Genomic DNA, 17991 nt, shown 5'->3' with positions numbered 1-17991 from the left:
CTGATAAAGCATAAAATGTTGAGAAATTGGGACGATCAAGAGTAAGAAAAGAGGATAAACACAAAATACTGACAGATATCTGTCATATAGGTAAAAACTAATGCAGAGGTCCATCCATCCATCCATTTTCTATACCGCCTATCCCTTTCAGGGTTGCGGGGGGGCTGGAGCCTATCCCAGCTGTCAACGGACGAGAGGCGGGGTACACTCTGGACCGATCGCAGGGCAACACACAAGACACACAACCATTCACACCTAGGTGCAATTTTACAGTCACCAATTAACCTAATGAGCATGTTTTTGGTCTGTGGGAAGAAGCCGGAGTGCCCAGAGAGAACCCACACATGCACGGGAAGAACATGCAAGCTTCACACAGAAAGGCCCCGCCCGGGGATCAAACTGGCAACCTTCTTGCTGTGAGGCACACGCACTACCTGCTGCGCCACCGTGCTGCCCAACGCAGAGGTCAACAGAGTAAATTGATTACTTTTTTCAGTCGGTGTGACCGTGTTGCATAAGGACACAGGAAGGGCTTTGTTATATATTTTCATTTCACAATGACGAAAGAGTCCGTCGCTCTGTGTCTCTGCTCGTCTCCCCAGACAGAACCAGGAATGTCAGAGCTTCCTTTTTTCCCGTCCAGGTTCACTACAGCTTGTTGCTTTAGTGGAACATTTGGGATTTGGATCTCATTGAATAATAGTGATTTTTTCTCTCTCTCTCCACACCCGGACATGAAAGGGACTAGTTTCATTATTTGCATTTTTATGCCTGAGTGTATTTTTCAAGTGGGAATAGAAATTCTGTGAGCAGTGTCGAGTCCCAGCGCTGCTGTGTCCTGGAGTGCATCAGTCTGCCTTTTCATCTTCACCCTACTCTAACTGCTCTCTGCTTTTCTTCAGCCACACCACAGTTCCTCCCTCTGTCTACCTCTCACTCTGCCTGCTACTATTTTCTTTATTTTCTCACTTTTATCACAGTGCTAAGAGTTACAGTAACCTGTAGTAAATTAATTTGTTTTGTATTACAAGCATTGTTGTTGGTCCCCATCTCTTCCTTTTACTCATTGATGAGTGACAGCCCCGTAAATGAGAATATTCCTTTGAATGAGCGAGTTGAATGAGTGATTCATTGTCTCTGTCCCTCTGTCCACACCGACGTTTACTTTCTCCTTCTGCTATCTCCGCTGCTCAGTCTGTTGCTCATCTTCATCACCACACATCTCCTGCTCTGTTTGTCTTTGCAGCTTTCCAGCCGGTTTCCATTGCTACCACAAGAGCCAAGCTTGTATTATGCACACCTGCAGGGATTCTCAAATTGCACCGCAGCTCAGAAAGATTCACAGCGCTTCTCCTTCTATTCTTCTGCCCCAAAATTGGACAATTAGTGCCAAAACTGTTGTCTTGAGTGCCTTGGTTGCGGCGGTAAATGTGTGGCACCTAACAGCAAGGAAATTGTTCTGGAAATGGCATTTTTTTTGTGTTAGGGGGGTTAAAAAGAGAGAACGATGCATGGGTATGTCAGTGCATGCTTCCCTGAGTGCTATGTAAGAACAGCACAGGAACAATTTCTCTTTCTCCATATGTTGGCGGTAAAGACGGGGTGCTGAAGAGATCTCGCCAAGGCGAACGACGCGGCAATAAGCCTTGACAGTAATGCGTGTTTATGTGCGTTTCCCTGTGTGAGTGTGTATGTGCTTGCTTAAGATTAAATCATGGCCATTACGCAGAGAGGTTGTAGCTGAGGTGATTAGAGAACAGCACTACTATTAGTGGGTGATTACATCTCAGTCTATTATTACACAGCGGCAGCTCCTTCGCGATGCAAAAGGCTACGTTGGGCGACACCTCGTAAATCTGAGGCCCACACGCTGCTTGCACACATAATGACACAATATGTTGTTGTCATGTGTAACCTCTTAAATCATGTAGCATTGATGATTATTCAGTTTGAACTCCAGTTAAGGAGTTTGATGTTTCGCTACGTGATGAGAAAAGGCACAACTCCCGAGTGGAAGAGAGCCGTTGCAAACCCAACAGGGTAAACAAATAAATGCATGGTGCTCAGCTTAAAAACAAGCTTGTTTTTCTTATTTTTCCATCCGACAGCAATGATAACTAGGTTTGTTTGTAGCATGCCACACACAAACGCATAAACATAAATATCTTGCAACAATACAGAGGAACACACACACACACACACACACACACACACACACACACACACACACACACAGCTGGCCGAGTCGAGAAGAAACATTTATGGAGCTGTCGACATTGTGTGTATTTATGGATGCAATCTGTGAGGTCAGATTTATTACTGTCAGAAATGGGCGGAATTATTTCTCTTTAAATAATTAGTTTTGAAACACACACACACACACACACACACACACACACACACACACACACACACACACACACACACACACACACACACACATACACACACAGTCTTTGCATATTGATTTGCACATTGATTCAGGGGATATTAAAGCTCTGATGTTATTAATCATTGCTGATTATGTTTTCAGTGAGTTGACTAATGATGGAGGAGAGGAGAGGATTGTGTTTGCAGGTTACGCAGAGCAGAGGCTGGCCACCGGAGCCCTGCAGCTCAGTGCACTTCCTCATACATAGACGGGACATAACATACATTTTTAAACTGGCTGAATGTGTTTGCTCCATGTGCACTGGACCAAAATATGTTGGTAGAATAATGATAAATTCCCAAATTATCTGCCTGTGCACTCCTTATTTCAGTCGTCCTTGTATTTGTGATAGTTACTGCACAGTTTGGATGCTACAAAGCCATTTAGTTACAGTAAATTATTAAACTGTTCTGTATGTCTGCGCATTGATTGATGAGTCCGGCGGCGTCCTGCCCTTGCCCTCTGTGATATGAAGGAAAGATTGTGTGACATGATGTCATCCCATCGGTGCAATCATAGCCGGACACAGACCCTCATTAATAAGAGCATCATTATGTCGTGTCAGCTCACAGGGATGAGGAAAAGAAGGAGAGGGCCGGGGGGGGGGAGCAAAGGAGAGAAGGTGAATGAGAAGTGAGTGTGAGGCAGGAGGCAGTGAAGAAGAAAAAGAAAACTGTGGGATGCCAGAGGAATGGAAAAAATAACAGTAGAATGGCATGAGATCAAAGTAGTGAGGGAAGAAATAAAAAGCAAATGGAAAGAAGAAAAGAGGGAATAAGGTGGATGTGCATCTGCCAGATCTGTGACATTGGTAGATGTCAGTTCTCTCCCTTGTTTCCACTATCAGTTCTCCTTCACACAACAATGGCCTCATGGTTTCTCTTTGTGTATCTGGTGAAATTCATTAGCCAGTTACTTTCTGCCTGTTCTCACTCCCAACACGTCAAATACAGCAGCTTTGTTCAGTGGCCTTATGCCTCAAACTATGTTTTTCCTATGATTTCCCTACTGTTCATACTTTCATTACTGTATATAATCAACCTGACCAGGCTTGGTTGAGATACTGTACAGCTGATAATCCGTCGCAGTGAGCATCATTTTTGTGTGTGTTTTGTTTTTGTGAAAATAACTGTGCGGTCATGTAATGAGTGTGGATTGATTAAGTCTGCTGTTTGGAAACTGGTGAGGGTTGGCCACCAGTAAACAGTCTTTTTAATTCAAGAGACCATAAATTAAACATAATGCTTTACACCACATCCATGTTTTAGTAATTGTTTGTCTTTGGGTGTGGTTTTATGGAGGCGGTGTTGTTCAGGGGGCCGGTGAACACACACCACTGGCAGGCTGTAAAGATCACTATCTTATAAATTGGCTTACCACACAATGATAATGTAACTTTTAATGCAACATACAAAGTAAAACAAGTTTTATGTGCACTTAACTTTAATACTCTAATAAAATAAATGGAAACCATCTGATAAGTGGAAGTCAGGGTAAACATCTACAAGACTAAGGTTAGCTTTGGAAAATGTTTGCTAATAGTTAAATTATAGTAGGACACAAAACATTAGAAACACTCCTTCGTTGGTCTCCTGCTCATTCTCTCCTCCTCTCCCCTCCAGGTGTGATGCCAGAGCGGCAGTTCGGTGGAACGCAGTTTGTTTGCAGTGTGGTCGCCTCGCACGTCAGCCACCAGCCCTCCTCCAGCTTCAGCTTTGTCTGGATCGCCCCACCGCCTGGCACTGGCTGCGTCAACTTCCTGTAAGTCATGTGCGAGTGTGTGTGGGTAAAAGAGAGCAGCTCATGAGATAGAGAAATTGCAGACAAGTAGATGTGGTGCAGATTAGGACCTTTACAGCTGACACCCGTCTAACCCAGACATGGAAGTCGTAAACTGTAACAATAATATCCGTTAATGTTGTGTGGCTGCATTTTGACCCAGTAAGCCTTGTGAGGCTTATCAGCTGACATCATGGGCGGTGTTTTCTCTGTCAGAGTCACAGAGAGGATGTTAAAAGGTCATCTGGTCAGAGAAAACATGCAGAATGACTGGAAAGAGGTTAAACTGGGGACATGATCCTCATGCTTGACATGACATGACCCTGCTGAGAAGTAACAGAAATGTCCTCGTCCTCTCACTCGGTCCCTCTGCCCATTGGAAAATGTGTGAGTGGTGAACAGATCCACCCTTCCCCCGAGGATGGGCGTGATTCAGACTCATACACACAAACTTTCTGAGCTAGAAAAACTGCATGAAAGCATTAATAAGCAGCAGTTATCCCCTCTCACTCAAACTCACTCATACAAATGGCTCCTATTAGAGGCTCAGGATGGATTTTTAGCCCATTGCAACAAACTGTGGGGCTGTTGCTGAGGGATGCTGCACAGGTGTGTTTGTGTACACCTTACTGCGTTTCCCTGAAGCTCACATGTTGTTTGATTGGCCCAAGATCTAGCTTATTACATCTGAGAACAGCCGTGGTCTTTTTCCTTTTTGTCATTTTCATTCCCCCCATCATTTTCTCCATCTCTGTCTGTTGGAAACATCCTCTAACTCTCTTTCCCTGTACTTCTCTTGGCTGCTGATTTACAGCCACATGCTGATAATCAGTCAAAATGCAATTAGCAGCTGTTGCTGGAGAAGCATAAAGGGAAAGGGAGGACTCCAGTAACTCTGCCCCATGCAAAGTCACAGCAGCACATTAAAAAGATCTTTTAGAAATTCGCTCAAATTTTGTAATATTTATACATTTGACTCGGGTACTGCTCACATTTCTACATCAAGGGCAACGTTTTTCGAAAAAGAAATCGAAGCATGAAAACATCATTAGGATTTCAATCCTTCAATAGTCAAATCAAACTGCAAACTAATCTCTTATTTTTTTTTCTTTTTTTATTACCAGCCATCCTCTTTCCAAACTTGAAAGACATTGCAAATTGCACATCAGTGTTTCACAGCTAAATTAAACATTTTGGCAGTACTGACAAAAATCCCTCAATGAATTCCTGGAGGGACACGATAGACTATCAGACAGAGACTTTTATGGACAGACCGACGGACAAGGATTCAGTTGGGGAATTTGCTGAAGTGGAGCTGCCATTTAGACAATATCCACAGAGCCAAACAGATTTACTGGCTTTTTTGTCTGCCAGCAAACACATTTACTGTCGAGCGTGTGTCAGGATTGTGTGTTTCCTCAGTATTTGTGTGTGTGTCCATGCGTGTGCTGTGTGTTCGCGTGGAGCAGCAGTGTGCCAGTGCTGATGACAGTGGGGCTGGCAGGGGGCCACAACTGTATGACAATAGGGGCCCCTGCGGCTGACCTTATCAAAGTCAGCCAGTCACACTCCAGCTGGCTGGAGACTGCTCCTTACATACACACACACGCAAAGACACACACACACACACACACACACACTCTTACTGCACCCTTTTCCAGTTCACAGCCCCCATCTCCACCAGTATATCCTCACATCTAGAGTTGCCCTCTCAGGGTTCAGTAACGTGACTCTGTGAGAGGAGAGGCCCTTGTGAGGGTTACCTTTGGTGCCTTATATGTTTTTCCAGCACTGAACTGTCAGTGTTATCACTCTTTAGGTCGAGATGTGATCAGACGACTGTCATTTCGTCATATTTCCTTGATTTTTCTAAAAAAATTCGCCCATGAAGTGCGATTTTATGGCAATTGCTTCAAAAGTCAAGCAAGATAATAAAAAATGTGCATGTAAGAGAGATTGAATGTACAAAATGTAAATAATGGAATGTCCTACCCTTGCCCACACTGCTCCCACCCTGACTGATACAAGGACCGTATTCCACAGGCAGTGTCCATGAGTGTTTAAATTAACGGCGCAGACATCCTATGTCCTTCACAGCGCTGGAGCTGGTCCGCCACTGCATCAATATGGGGCCTGTGAGCAGTTTTATGGGCCATATTGTGGGAGTGTCGCTGGTAACAGATCACTAGCAGGAGTGTGATAGAGTGCAGTGACGTGGGCATCCAGAAGAACTCATTTTCTGGGTGGCTGTAAATTGCCACCTTAAAGAGAAGGGGAGGCCTTGGAGGAGGAGAGGAGAGGAGAGCAGGCAAAGGAGGTAGAGGAGTGGGGAGAACACACACATACATACAAGTCACTACAACTAGTCAATCACCAGACAATCAGCGTGAGTTTTGAAAACGGCTGATCATTTTAGCTGTTTATCAAGCAAAAATGCCAAAAAACGTTTGCTGGCTTCAGCTTCTTAAATAGGAAAAGAAGGTGTTATCTCTGCTATCTACTTTCAGACATTTTACAGACATAACTATTAATGAATCAATTTAAAAAATAACTACAAGATTAATCAGTTATAAAAGTGATCATTAATTGCAGCCCTAACAGGATTCTCAGCAATTATTCCTGTGAAGTCAAACTGTCAGCCAGGAGCGAACCTTTCCTTACACTCAAAATGCAAACCAACTCTTGCTTTAATAATTGCATAAAACACAGTTGTGTCCCACTTTTTATTCTTCTTGCTCAGACTTGTCAGTCCACACCGCGACATAATGCACTGAATGCTTTGCTGCACTTAACGGAGGTGAGAATGGTTAAGAGCCTCGTCTGGTGAATGCAGAGATGCACTGGTGTGTCTCTTCCTTTCTTTGCCTTTCTTCTGCTTCACTTACAGCCTCGCGGCAGTCAGGGCTGTGCGTGTGTTTGTGTGTGTGTGTGTGTGTGTCTGCGCGTTTGCGTGCATGGGGTTTTATATGTAACAACGGCCACATTCAGAGAAACATATCTAAACATAACTCATAACTTGTAACTCTTGCAAGTGCACACGTGCAGCCCTGCATCAGCACGTCCTCGTGTGTTGATACATGCGTATGTGAGATTTTCAGCTGCGGTGTTTTGTGCTGTCTCCCTGTGGATCTCTGACAGCTGCATGGTTCGAGATTGCTTTAATTACTGCATGTGAGCCCCCTTCCCAAAGTGTTCCCCTGAGGATGTCTGCAGATCTGATGGTGCTCTGCTCCTTTATGTCATGGCATGCTGTGTACGGGTGTGTTTACATGCATGTGTGCATTTCTTTGCAAACACTCCCGTGTTTGTTCTTTTTCTACATCTCTGCTACCTGTGGTTCCTCTGTGGAGTCCTCAACTGATTGAAGCCACTTGTAGGAGCAATTAGGAGGAGAAATAGAAATAGGGCAGGTGGGCGCTAAAACACTCTCTTGTCTTGTTAGCAGTAATTGAAAAGGAACAGTTCCAACGCTGCAATTATGTGGGCGTTGTTGTGTTGTTGATACTGCCATCTGTTCAAAGTAGGCAGGTCTGTGTGCGCATGAAGTTTGTGAAACACGCACTACGGTATTGCATAGTATGCGGCTGACTGCTGCATGTGAACACAGCCTGATTTGGCTGCTGAACAAGCATGGCTGTAGCTGGAAGCTGTCATTTTAGAGTGAGCTGCAGCGTGCAGTAGATGTGCTGCTGACTGTAGGTGTGCTGATAAAGATTTGGGTTGACCTTTCTATTTTGTGACAATTTTGTGTCCTTAAGCTCATCCAGTCTTGTTACTCTGGTAATCAGGATGATGGACAGCTTGTTAGATTAATCAGAGGTCAGAGTTCAGACATCAGGCCGACAGATGACCTATCTTACCCAGCACCTAATTTCTCCTGGTATTAGTCATCTCCATTGATTTCCTATTATTCAAGTCAATCTTTCAGTCTGTTTGAACATAAAATCACTGGTTAATGAGCTCCCCTCATCACTAACGCTCCATACTAGCCTGTGGCAGTGTGACAGATTCACTGTAGACATTGAGCCAGTGAAAATGAAAGATTGGTTCAAGGTAATCGCATTTTGGCATTGTAGATATAGAAATACGGGGCAGAAATGTGAAGCATGACAGAGCACATAAATCTGATCCGCTTTTTGTCTCCACAGACCGGCCAGAGCTGCAAATCTGGCACAGTCCACCCATATAATTCTAATTTTCATATATCACACATTCACATATAAGACAGCATATCTCTCATATTCATGTGCTTAACCTTTCTTAAACTTTTAAAATGTGCCAGTTTTTCAGGATTTAACAGTAAATCAAAGTTGTTAGAGGCAAACCCACTCCCATGCTCCTCAGCAGATCGCAGCCTGGACTCCTGTTGCTGTTTACCCTAGAGGTCTCTGCATCCATGATATGGTCTTATTTCCCAAGGGGCGGTCCATGACCCCTGTAATTATACACATACACCTGTGTACACAGAGACACACATGCACACACATGTACACCCACATACATGCATATTGCACATCAGCGCTCTGATCAATACCGCCACAAATTGTCCACATCACATCTGTGCCGCACCAACATCACACTTTCATCAGGAGGTCACCATCACACCTGCTGGGACGGTGACCTCCTTATCAATTCTAGATGAAATAGCGCGTGGAGACTGAACCACGCTCAGGGGAGAGGGGGCCCGCTCCTCATGGATTTTGTGAGAAATGATTGCTTCACATTCTGCACTGACAAGATGAATCACAGACTTGACTTGTTGTGGGGATTCATCCCGCTTTTGTTGACTCTCAGTCAAAAAGGTAGATTCTTCTCCTTCTCCCTCGCTTGTCCCAGTCTAACCCTTCCTGAGAAAGTGAGGAATTGCGGGTTTTCTCAGACATCCATTTTTTTTTTCTTGAAGTAGCTGCCTTCAAGACTAAATCAACAACAGCATTTTTAGACTCCACTCTTTTTTTTTTCGCCTCGTATATTTACTCCTAACTGCTGTTGTTTTCCTAATCCCCCTAATTATGACTCGCTAACAGTAGTCAAGGTCAATTGCTCTTCTCCTAGCTGTATGCTGAGCATTAACTGCACTTCTTCTGGCACTATTTGGAGCCGTAACTCTCTATGACCCTGTGCTAACAAGCAGGTAATTTGCCAAACAACTCCCAAATCCCTGCTCTGTGGAGCTTCATTAAATTTGCATGTTCTCCAAGAGCCTTTTTCAATTAATTAATTAAGGGGTGGAGGGAATGAGGGGGGTAATGTGATTCCACAAAGCCAGTCACACCCTCTGAGACTCTGATGGGGATGTAAATATCAAGGTTGGGTCGAAATCAAGAAATCGTACTTTACATTTCATCAAAGCTCTTGATCAGCGGTTTTCTGGATAACTGAGGCAGTGGATTTCTTTTTATCTGCCTCTCTCATTGTCCTGTCTTTACCTCTCCGTTCCTTTACCTGTTGTCCCTGATTGTGGTGCCCAACCCACAGCTGGTCCTCAAACATGGAAGATAAATCAACCAATTAGGGTGTATTATTTTAAGGGCTAGGTCCAAATGCACCAAATCAGCGCTGGCGACTGGAACTGCGCTCCACTCATATTAATCATGATTACCAACAGGCCTAGCGAGCTGGGAGAGAAAATGAGCTTTTAATTGGGATTTGAGGAGAAGAGGATGGGAGAGTCGTCTAACGAGGGAAGAAGTGCGAGGCAACATGTGTTTTCTCCCCCCTCAGATGTAATAGTTCTCAATAGCATTGTGAAAAACCTGCTACAGAAGTTTGTTTGTGTGGTCAGTGTTCAGTGAATACTGCGGTCTTACAGATAGCACCGGCTATATTTAACTGCATGTATATGGCTTTAGGGTAAATCAGCCACCAGTGCTCCCCGCTGCGTGTGTGTGTGGTTAGCAGGGAGCTGTCAAGCTGGCTCCTGGGGGATACTTATGGCCGACAGCAACATGTAATCTAACATGGAAGACATGCCTGGTAATTACCCACTCCAGGCCCTTTTGGGAGCTCTTTGAGTGACAGCCTGTCCATCTGCATACATGTTAAAGCTCATATGTGGCTTGGAGTGTGTGTGTGTGTGTGTGTGTACATGTGGACTGGATCTCTGCCCTTCCTCACATGCCTCGCTATTTGACAGCAGATTGTGGACTTTGAAAGACAAGGCCATCTAACCCCCATCTCTCTCTCATCTCTGACCAAATCCCAGCCCCCACCCCCTCCATTTATCCATATCTCTCACTCAATCCTTCTCTTTTTCTTCATCTTCCTCAATCCCCCTCTCTCTCTTCCCCATCTCCCAGATTTTCCCCTCCTGACTAATGAGAGGGGAGAGGATGACACTTATTTTCACAAGATGAATGATCCCTCGTTTGAATCAGAGAAGGAGAGAGAGGAGAAAAAAGAAACACCAACACGTTTAGGCACTTAATTGCTTTTTTCCCCCCAAAGAAAGTCAAATTAACATTTAGATGTTCAGTAAATGTTTTGTGTATGTCAGCGCTGTTCTGTGTGTGTCAGTGCTGTTCTGTGTGTGTGTGTGTGTGTGTGTGTGTGTGTGTGTGTGTGTGTGTGTGTGTGTGTGTGTGTGTGTGTGTGTGTGTGTGTCTCCCAGAGTGGAGATGGTAATGAGAGACACACGCTGAGGAGCCGCTGGAGTGTGACGGCAGGACAGACGCTAGCGTCGCGCTGCGCCGATCACACACACTCCGGCTCAGACTAAATGCCCTCTCCTGGCTACTGTTTTAATGACAGACACGTTATTAAGTCACACATAGTGAGGAAGACACACACACACACACACACACACACACACACACACACACACACACACACACACACACACACACTCGTCAAAGGAAGCACTTTTCCCACTGAATATTTCTCTTCCGTCATTGTTTGCTGGATGTCTTTGTGTTTCATTGGGGGGGAAGAAAACAACATCATTAGAAACAGACAAGTGCTTTAAGACTTTTCAAAGACACATCTGCATAGTTGCATTTTAAAAAGCTTCCCCTCAAAAATACTACAACAGCTTTCACACTGCAGTCAGAAATGGTGCAATATAACAAAGTACAATCCCATTTTATGTTACTTTATACTTATATTCCACTGCAATATCGTACCTTGATTAGCAGATTAAGATTTTACCAACAAAACATATTGTCAGCTTTCTCAATATTAATGCATTGTTATAGATTAAACAACCCTACACTATATAAAATAGTTAAAATGATATCACATTGAAAGGGGCCTTTCTGCTGTATAATAAATACTTTCACTTTTAATACTTTCATTTTATTTTCTTGTACTTGTGCACTTGAATGCAGGACTTTTACTGTGGAGTATTTTTACATTGCTGTGTTGCTGTTACATTGCATCTGAGTAGTTCCTCCACTACTGCGAGCTTTACAGGGCATTTGTCTCCTACCTGGCTCGGTAAGGGTTACTGTCACAGATGTGTGTGTGTTCAGTGAGTGTAAAAGATGTGTGTGAGGTCAAATGTGCTCTTTGATGGAGCCCCCTGTCCCCCGGCACTTAACAGAATCTGTTTAGTGAACTTGAGCTGCGACTGTGTTTAGTAAATATTTAAGGGCCTTGTTCCTACATCCCCACCCGCTGTTCGTTGCGCGCCATCTTTTATTCATAAATACCAAACTCAAATTAGTTTTCACCCAATTCTGAAATATGAGTGTAATTAAGTATGTTTTCTCCCCAGCTCTGCACAGGCACAAGAGCTCTTTACTAATTAATGAGGGGCCTATTCATTATTCATCAGCTGAGATGAACGAGTAAATGCCTTGGCACCCATAAAAGGCCTGAGTCTGCATGGTGGGCCTGGGTGGGGTAGAGTTTGGGAGGTGCGAGGCAAAATCAACATGGGACTGTGGAGACGCAAAGATGAAGCAGGAGATGGAGAAGGTCTGAAAAATGGATGTGGGCCTCGCTGACGCAGGCACCCACCGTGTTGTGTTCACCTCATGAAGTTTTCCTTATTTTTAATCCTCTCCTCCTCTTCTAAACCTGCGTTGTAAAGGACAGTGTGATGAGCGGGTGTGGCAGAGCACACACACACACACACACAGACAGTATGGATTGCCTGCATTGACTTATAGTGAGTTTGAAATCACAGTGAGGTTACTCAGACCTCCACTTTATTTGATTTGACTTGTATAACAGAAAATGTTGTGTAATGTCTCAGATCGTGGGAATGTCCCGAACACTGAGACAGCAGTGTGTCCTTACATGGCACAGACCGAGAAAAGAGGCCTCTTATTTCCACAAGTGCCCCTTGATGGAACTTTCTCACTGTACTGTATGTGGGTGGCTCACATAGTTCTGTGTCAGTGTGTGTTTTTAGCATGAGGTTGCTCTGATTTACAAGCCACGGATGATGTTCATGATTAAAAGCAAAGCCAAATTACGATGTTAGACAAAAGTCTGGGTGCCAGACAGATGAGACGAGACGGCCGACTCCCCTCGATGTACAAGCAGTAATGCTGCGAGCAGTCCATGAGGAAACACACCCTGGCTGTGATATTTATCCTCTTTATGTTTTTGACCTCAATCCCACTCCAACTGTTTCCCCCTGTGTATTATGTGCGGAAAACGCAGGTCAGTGGTGTAATACAGCTTTTACTAGCCATCTAAAAATGTTCTGTTGTCTCATGTTGCACAGGACTGTCTTCATGGGGGCACTACATATCCCATTTTGCTGCTGCCACTGACTAGAATGAGCTGCAAACGCCTCAAGGGCTCTAAAACTTTACAGTCTTTTTCACAATAACTCATTCCAAGGACTCTGAAAATTGCAGCTTCTTCCATACTCTTTCCGCCTCAATCTCCCCCCTGTGTCCCAGTTATGGGCCTTTATTTTTCTTGTCTTTCACTCTTTATCCCATTACTATTATCCACTGTTTTTGCATTATAACAGCTCCTGTATTGTCATTGCTATTGTTATCATTGTTATTGTAAGGGATGACAGTTCTGTACTGGAGAGCTGCTTCGTCAGTGTGCACTTTTACTAATGTAACTCTGCTATTGCAAACTACATGTCTGCAGTGCAGCAGAGCATGTCTCAGTGTCTGTGTAAAATATCCCACCGCACTCCGAGCCATTTCACCCTCTTCGACTTTTAAAGCTTGCTCCGTTTTCAAATGAATAATGCATTTCATGGCCATCGGAAGGAAATTCATATTACATTCCATACATACCGCACGCAACATACAGTTGGATTTACATTGGCATGCAAGAGCGCAGTGTGGTACTGCAGTGATATTTGATAACCCAATAAAAAACTGTATGTAGAATAACGTGAATAAGGAAATATCCCAGTCAATATCATATAAAACAGTAACTAGAAGAGTCGAGCAGGTGTGTCTGGAGCCGTGTGGTTCTTGAACAGGAAGTGCATGGCAGGCTGCAGCAGCAATGCAAAATGTCAAATGCCAACAGCAGAATCTGCCAACAGCAGAAACAAGATGCCAAAACTGAAGCAGCTGTAGATCACTGCGGCTCCAGAGGAGTGAGGAGTTAGCATTTACCGGTGGTATAAACGGAGCAATCATAAAAAAAAGCTTTTCAAAAATTTTGAATCAACGCAACTACAAAAGGACCTGGCGGAGATAATTATCCTTTTAGTCACAGGATGTGCAGTCATAGTAGCAGGACCTCCAGCTTTGCTCAGCGGTGACTGTGAGAGGAGATTGATGAAGCTGTGTTTGTGTCGGTAGCCCAGCTCACTGTCCTGCTTTTTTTTGGCTTTATGGTCATATTATCAGATTCCCTATGTGTAAATTCAGCCTCTGAAGATTTTGTTTTTTCTTGTTTTTTAAAGTTGCACCATAATAAACTTAATAAAATGTTTGTGCCAGATTGGTCTTCATAAATTAAGGACAGACCATTCATTTTCTCTTCATACTGTTTGTGTTAATGCTCTCCTTCTCTTTCTGTCTTTTTTCTATCAGAGCCACAGCAACGCATCGAGGACAGATCATTTTCAAGGATGCTCTGGCCCAGCAGCTCTGTGAGCAAGGAGGTGAGTAACAGTGGCAGGACAACACAAATACACCCCGACTCCCGCTTTATGACAGAAACATGAGCGTATACTGCACTAGCAGGCATATTTATTCATATGTGAAACGACACCTATATGTTGAGGCACACGTGCACCGAGACATACCGTACCCCCTCCTCTCTTCCCATTACTGTCCATCATATGCACAGATTGTCAGAATATGGATGACACAATATGGTTGATGTGCTGCTTCTTCATGACAGTGGCATTGCAGCACTTCCTGGCTCTCTTTCTGCCTAATGATGCAGCCAGAGCCAGAGATATTTGGATGTCCTATATTGCCAGCTTAATTTCAGCTTATGCTAAACTCAGCTTTTTTTTCTCTCTCTCTCTCTCTCTGCCGGAGATTTACGCTTTATGGCCGACACTTCTTACATCCACTTTCTGTGACAGCCTTAAGTAGCTATTGACAGACAGTGCAGTCCCACTCTGCATGCTGAGTGTGTATAATTGCTTGTTTACAGGAAAGAAGCCTCCTCCTCACTCAAGAACTCCTCCTTGTAGATCAAATTTGACTTTAATGCTCAAAGTGGAGAAGTACACTAACTGCTGCTGGGGTCTTCTCTAAGTGTTTCAGGGGAAAAACAACCAAATTTCAGCTGTAAAATATATACTTAATCTCCATTAGAAAAAAAAAAAAACCTCTGTAGCAAATGTCTGAGGGCTCCTCATGACAAGTGTGTCCCTCAGCAGGTCATTGGAGACACTACTGTTGATTGTAGCACACGCCAGGAAGAGAGTGTTCAACTTGATGGCTCCATGCCACTTGGAAAGATGGGGCACAGAGCCCTCAGTCAGGCCTGGAAGAGTGACAGAGAGAGAGCGGCAAGGCTCTTCTCCTCTGTCTCCTCGCCTGAGAGCTCATCCTCTCACCACCGCTGACACACTGCCCCAGTCTTCTCCCTCTGCAAATGAAATATCTACAGCCAACAAGAGTCACTTAGTTGTTTAGTGCCAAGGCCCTGCAGTATCACACTAATACACAACTACTCACAGCAGACAAGCTGGAAAGCAGAGATTTAGACCTTACAAGGCCTTGGAGGAGGCAAGTTGTGAATGGGAGCAGACGGAGAAAGTAGCAGTGAGGTACTGTAAAAAAAAGAAAATCTGCACAGAACAGAAACAGGTATGAGAGCTACAGAGGGACAGGAGGTGGGAGGACGGTGGGGACAGTGATGAGGGACACACAGGAGCGATAGCAGAGGGATGTAGAGCTATAAATTGCTTGTGTCAGTAATGACAGTTTCTAACTGGTAAAAGAGAGACGAATGGATGGAAGGATGAAGATACAGTAGTAATGAGAAACCTGAGGGGTGAGTGTTGTAGAGGTAGTGGGTGATTGAACATCTTTGGCCAAAGAAAAGTGGGGAAGCAGTACATGTGAGCACGTGGCCGACCTTGTTGTAGGCTAATTCCTTTGACGGCCAATAATGCAAAGCTCTTTCTGTCTCTGAGCCACGCCAGGAAATCTGAATTACAAATGAGAAGTGAACATGCCGTAGGCAACAGAAGGCGAAAGGAGACAGAGGAGGGACGAGAGAAAGGAGGAGACAGAAACAGAAACGGGTCTGATCATTTTTGGTCTCTTGTGGATTGTCCGAACGGAGACAAGCATCGTTTCTCTCTGCTCCACTGATCTAACTCACCGTAGTCAGTTCCTCTTCCTCTTTCCAAACCAAAACCTGCAACTTCAAAAGAGCTGTGCAGATTAAAAAAAAAAAAAAAAAAATCATGAAACGGGAATGTGCAAGGCGCTCGACATAAAACCGAAACCTGGGAACTTCTTTGACATGACACAAACTTTGCCGTGGTGTAGCCAGGGCTGCATTACCGCGTGGAGATTTGTGTGAAGTGTTGTGTGAAAAACTAGGCATAAATCATTTATTTTAACAATTATTCTTTTATTGAAAAGCTGCTTCACTGAAGACTCACGCTGGCTCATCCATGATTTCATCAAAGGATTTTTTAATTCATAATCAGAGAGCCTTGGATTCCCTTTGGACAGCCAACCAATACCATAAACTTGAATTATTAGTAAGCTGGTCACTGTTTTCTTCATTTTTTCTTGACTGCTGGTCATATCCTTGAAGAACACCTGATGTTTTTCCTTCAGTTTTTATTATTCTATTGTTCTTGACCCAGTGCAGCACTCCCTTTTTTTTCTTACACATAAATTGTGTTTATTGTGTTAATTCCCTTAAAGCCGGACGTAGCAGCAGCTGAGACCTGTAGACTTTTCCCTCCTGGCAGGAATCAAGTAGGCTACCATCCCAAATTCAACCGCAGAGTGGCAAAGTGAGTGCAGGCTGCTCTGAGCAAAGTTACTTCAAATCTAGGCATTAGCATTCAAAGTGGAATAAAAGATACGGGGCCCAGCTCAAGCCACTTCAGAAGTTCATATGCTTAAGACTCAAGCTTTGAAGAGCTGGAGAAATGGAAGCTATCTAAAGCAGGGTTATGATCCATGGAGGAGAGGGAGGGAAGGAGGAAAAGAGGAAGGAAGCGACGGAGGAGAGAATCAGAGGGCAAGCTGCTCAAATAAGAAGGGAATCAGGGATGATCAGCCGGGTCGGCGATTTAAGAGCAAATGGGCAGATTAGCCAGGAAGCTAGAAAAAGAAGGTAACTTTGCAGCTCGAATTTGAGCTTAGCATGATAAAGAGATGGAGGAATAAACTCTAATGTAAATAAGAGATTTAAGGATAAAGAAAGGTTGGGGGGGGGGATAAGCCTTTAACGCGCTGCGGAAGGTCTGACATGCAGCACTTTGCCTCTCGGTAACAGAAAGCCTCCCTGCAAGTTCATTGAGACAGGTGTCTGTTTTAATGTTTCCACTCTGAAGCCTGCTGAGACATAAGCAAAGGGTGGATTTGTGTGTGTCTGCTTGTGTGTACATGTGTGTAAAATAATCTGTCTAGCAGTGTTGGGGGAAGCGTGGTCCCAGACACACCGCTCTCAAAGCTCCTTTCTGCTGTGCCAGCGCCCTTCTTCACCCCATGCCTTCATTCAACATCCAACTGATCCCTCCAACTTCCCTTCGACTTTGTTTTGATCTACACCCCATTACTTTACTTAATAACCAGCACAGAAAAATGCCCTTATATTGCTCTTATTTGTGGATTCAGAAGACAAAACTAATGGGACTCTGACAAATACTGCTGCAACCAAACCAAATGAAACACACAGCACAACGGAGTAGTTTGTGGCGCCAATCAGCACATTGCCAAATTGTTTGGACAGGCTCCTGGAGACACTTTAAAGCATGACGCGGCAAAATGCAAATCGCCGCCACAGTTTTAAATGACTGCAAGTATGCGAACAGACAGGCAGGAGGATGAAACAGAAGTACATTTCCGCTCCTACTGAGCAACCATAAAAAGACTTATTAAACACAGATGAGAAGAGCCAGGGCAGGGGATGAAGAGAGGTAGGGGTGGGCTAGGAAAGGGTGCTCTGCGCTAAAAGGGTGGAGTGGTTGTGGCCGTTGAATGGCGCTGCAGGCCGTCCATCAGCTCTATCTCCTGACAGCAGGGCCAGCGGTCCCTGCTTCCCGCCCAGCATCGCCAGGTCTTCTCATTTCCAGCAAGGGAATAAATCAGGTCTTTATGGGCCTGGCCAAGTGCACTGCACCCCAGATGGATTATTAAAGGGACATATAATTCAAAGAGGCCACTGCTCCCTGAGGGACGCCAGATCACAGTGCAACAGAG

The 17991-nt window shown here is 44.3% G+C and overlaps 1 protein-coding gene across 4 annotated transcripts in view; it reads left to right on the top strand.

Annotated features, from left to right (window-relative positions):
- The window catches only part of LOC139337401 (reelin-like), a 90455-nt gene that overhangs the window by 31953 nt on the left and 40511 nt on the right, over positions 1-17991 (top strand). For all 4 annotated transcript variants that reach the window (XM_070971944.1, XM_070971945.1, XM_070971946.1 and 1 more), the window contains exons 3-4: positions 4054-4192; positions 14173-14243. In XM_070971944.1, coding sequence (XP_070828045.1) covers positions 4054-4192; positions 14173-14243 — 210 coding nt within the window. The remainder of the gene's footprint in view (positions 1-4053; positions 4193-14172; positions 14244-17991) is intronic.

Source organism: Chaetodon trifascialis, chromosome 10 (assembly GCF_039877785.1).
Source record: "Chaetodon trifascialis isolate fChaTrf1 chromosome 10, fChaTrf1.hap1, whole genome shotgun sequence".
In the NCBI taxonomy this organism is placed as follows: Eukaryota; Metazoa; Chordata; class Actinopteri; order Chaetodontiformes; family Chaetodontidae; genus Chaetodon; species Chaetodon trifascialis.
Note: the sequence above shows the minus strand (reverse complement) of the source record. Positions and strands in the feature narration are given on the sequence as shown.